This window comes from Empidonax traillii, unplaced genomic scaffold, assembly GCF_003031625.1.
Source record: "Empidonax traillii isolate 1590-97213 ecotype Southwest subspecies unplaced genomic scaffold, ASM303162v1 scaffold423:size1405600, whole genome shotgun sequence".
Lineage (NCBI taxonomy): Eukaryota > Metazoa > Chordata > Aves > Passeriformes > Tyrannidae > Empidonax > Empidonax traillii.
Window position 1 is genome coordinate 389,796 of NW_020955616.1, and position 2,283 is coordinate 392,078.

Here is a 2,283-nt window from a genome sequence, read left to right on the forward strand (position 1 = left end):
AGATTTCAGATAACACTTGAAAGTGAGCAAACTGGGAAAGGAAAAATACTAAAAATGCAAAGCTTCTTGATGTTGTCCATTGAAATACTTGTGAAAATTTCTGTATGTTTATTGTAGAAAAGTTGATGTCATGAACATTCCATAAAAAATCAAGTGTAATAACTTACTAATAACCTTACTTGGATTATTCTTAGGGTTATAAATCCAGCAAAAAAAGAGGATATAAAATACAATCTGTTTGTACAATTAAATGAAAATTAACTGCAAGTAAAGGTTTGTTATAACTAGTTTCTAGAAAGACAAAACAGCACTAATTTTAATAAATGATGGCATCACTCACAAGTTTTTTGTCTCAGAATATCCTATGTTATAATTTCCTTTTCATGTAAAATCTTCTTCATCTTTATTGTGTTAATCTCTTTGGTTTTAAGTCCAAAAAAAATCTAGGGAAGGAGAAATGCTCTCCTATAATTGCTTAAGTATCAAACTAAAACTTGAGTGTTGGTTACTGTACAGGGTCAAATCACTGTTTGCATTACTCCTGTGAATTGCACACTTCTGGATTTAATTAGTATTGGTCTTTCTTCTGTTCCCTCTCTTTCTTATTGAGGGTGCATAACAGATGGTGCAGCTGTTCTAGTGACTAGCAAGTGAATGGGACTGTTTTCTGTTTGTCTATTTGTCACTTACAGAAACAAGATTAAGCTGTCTGGCATATTTATATGACCTACATGGTATAAAAAAGTGTGTAGTTAAACTTTTAACATTGTAAACCCATCATTTACAGGCTACAGTTACATTGTTAGGCTTTGAGTACAGTAACTTAACAGTCCTTGGTTATGTTGTAAAAGATAATGTTGTAAAAAGGAACTTCTGTCTGGTGTTGAATGTAATGGCTTTTAGCAGTGCCTTACATCTGAGCTGTTTGTTTTTTAGGTGGTTTTGGCGTAGCAAAGAACCTGTGTTCCTGGGCTGTAGATGGCAAGAACTGTACTGTCAACGAGCAGGTCAGCTCCACGCTCCAAGCTTTCCACAGTGCTAAAAAGCCCATTGGTTTGTGCTGTATATCACCAGTTCTGGCAGCTAAAGTCTTTCCTGGTTGTGAGGTTACGGTTGGCCAAGATAAAAATGTGGATGGAAGGTAAGAAGGAAATGGATGGAGATGATTTACATGGGAATTAGGATATCAGCAGTGTTCTGTGCAAAAGTTTCTTTATTTATTGTGCAGTGTGAGGGCTAATGAGTCATTGGGTGTAGCATCTGCCAGTCTTAAAAGTGAGAGAACAAGTGGCTTTTACAGGACCATAGCTGTGCAAACGTGCAGGTGACTACGGATATCAAGTTATTTCTTCTCGTTCCATTCATGGCCATTGAGGGATAGATTTTTAGCTCATCCTGAGCAAAATACAGAATTTGCTTACCCGATGCCTTTGAAGGCCTTGATTCATCTTGCAAATGGGCAAATGAAGAACAGGCGTTTGGCCAGCTGGCGTTCAGAAACTTGGTACCCTGTGGTAATTGGAGTGGCTGTTTAAATTGCTTCTGTGGGCTTTTGTCTGCTCATGGATTTTTAATAAAGTTTTTTTGGTCATAGTGGTTTGGGACCAGTTTAGAGGAGGCAGATGACAACAGGGCCTGGCAGAAGTCAGTGCTGCTTCAAGGACTGTCAACTCCTGATAAAACTTCTGAACTAAATTTGCCAGCAGCGGCAGCGAGTGATTGCATCTGTTCCTCCCTTATCCTCAGAAAACAAAAAGTCAAAATTCCTCTGCATAATCCCAGAGGATAACCTTTCATGGAGGTGTTGGAAAAGATTTAATATGTCTGCAAGTTCACCTGGCTTCTCTCAAACCCTTGAGGATCAGTTATGGCTGCACTTGGTACAAACTTACTGAAAGATAGTTAAAAACAGAACTGTACCTTCTGATATACCACGGCTTTGCATTTCAGACCTTGTTTTCAAAGGAATCAGATCACTTAGTGCATCCAGAAGGGATGGGAGAACCTGACAGTAGCAGCTCCTTTAACTCCCTTGTCACCATCACATAAAAACTCACTCACTTAGATATTATTATAGTTCTCTCAGTCTAGTTATGTTATAAGTTAGTTTAAGAATTTAGACAACTCAGTTCCAATTAAAAATTGATAAATTTATTAAGCAAGCGATAATAAAGCAAACAGCGCTGGGTGGCCTGGGGGGCCAGTGCCCCACCAGAGACACACACAACTTGTTTGAAAACTGGGCTTTTGTACTCTTTCGATATCAGTTGTTGAATATTCATT

General features: G+C 38.1%; 1 protein-coding gene across 1 annotated transcript in view; it reads left to right on the forward strand.

The window, feature by feature from the left end:
- LOC114062624 (glutamine amidotransferase-like class 1 domain-containing protein 3A, mitochondrial) overlaps positions 1 to 1,173 on the forward strand; it is a 5,096-nt gene extending 3,923 nt beyond the window's left edge. The window contains exon 3 of the mRNA XM_027894299.1: positions 937 to 1,173. Coding sequence (XP_027750100.1) covers positions 937 to 1,145 — 209 coding nt within the window. The 3' untranslated portion in view covers positions 1,146 to 1,173. The remainder of the gene's footprint in view (positions 1 to 936) is intronic.
- Positions 1,174 to 2,283: the final 1,110 nt, after the last annotated feature.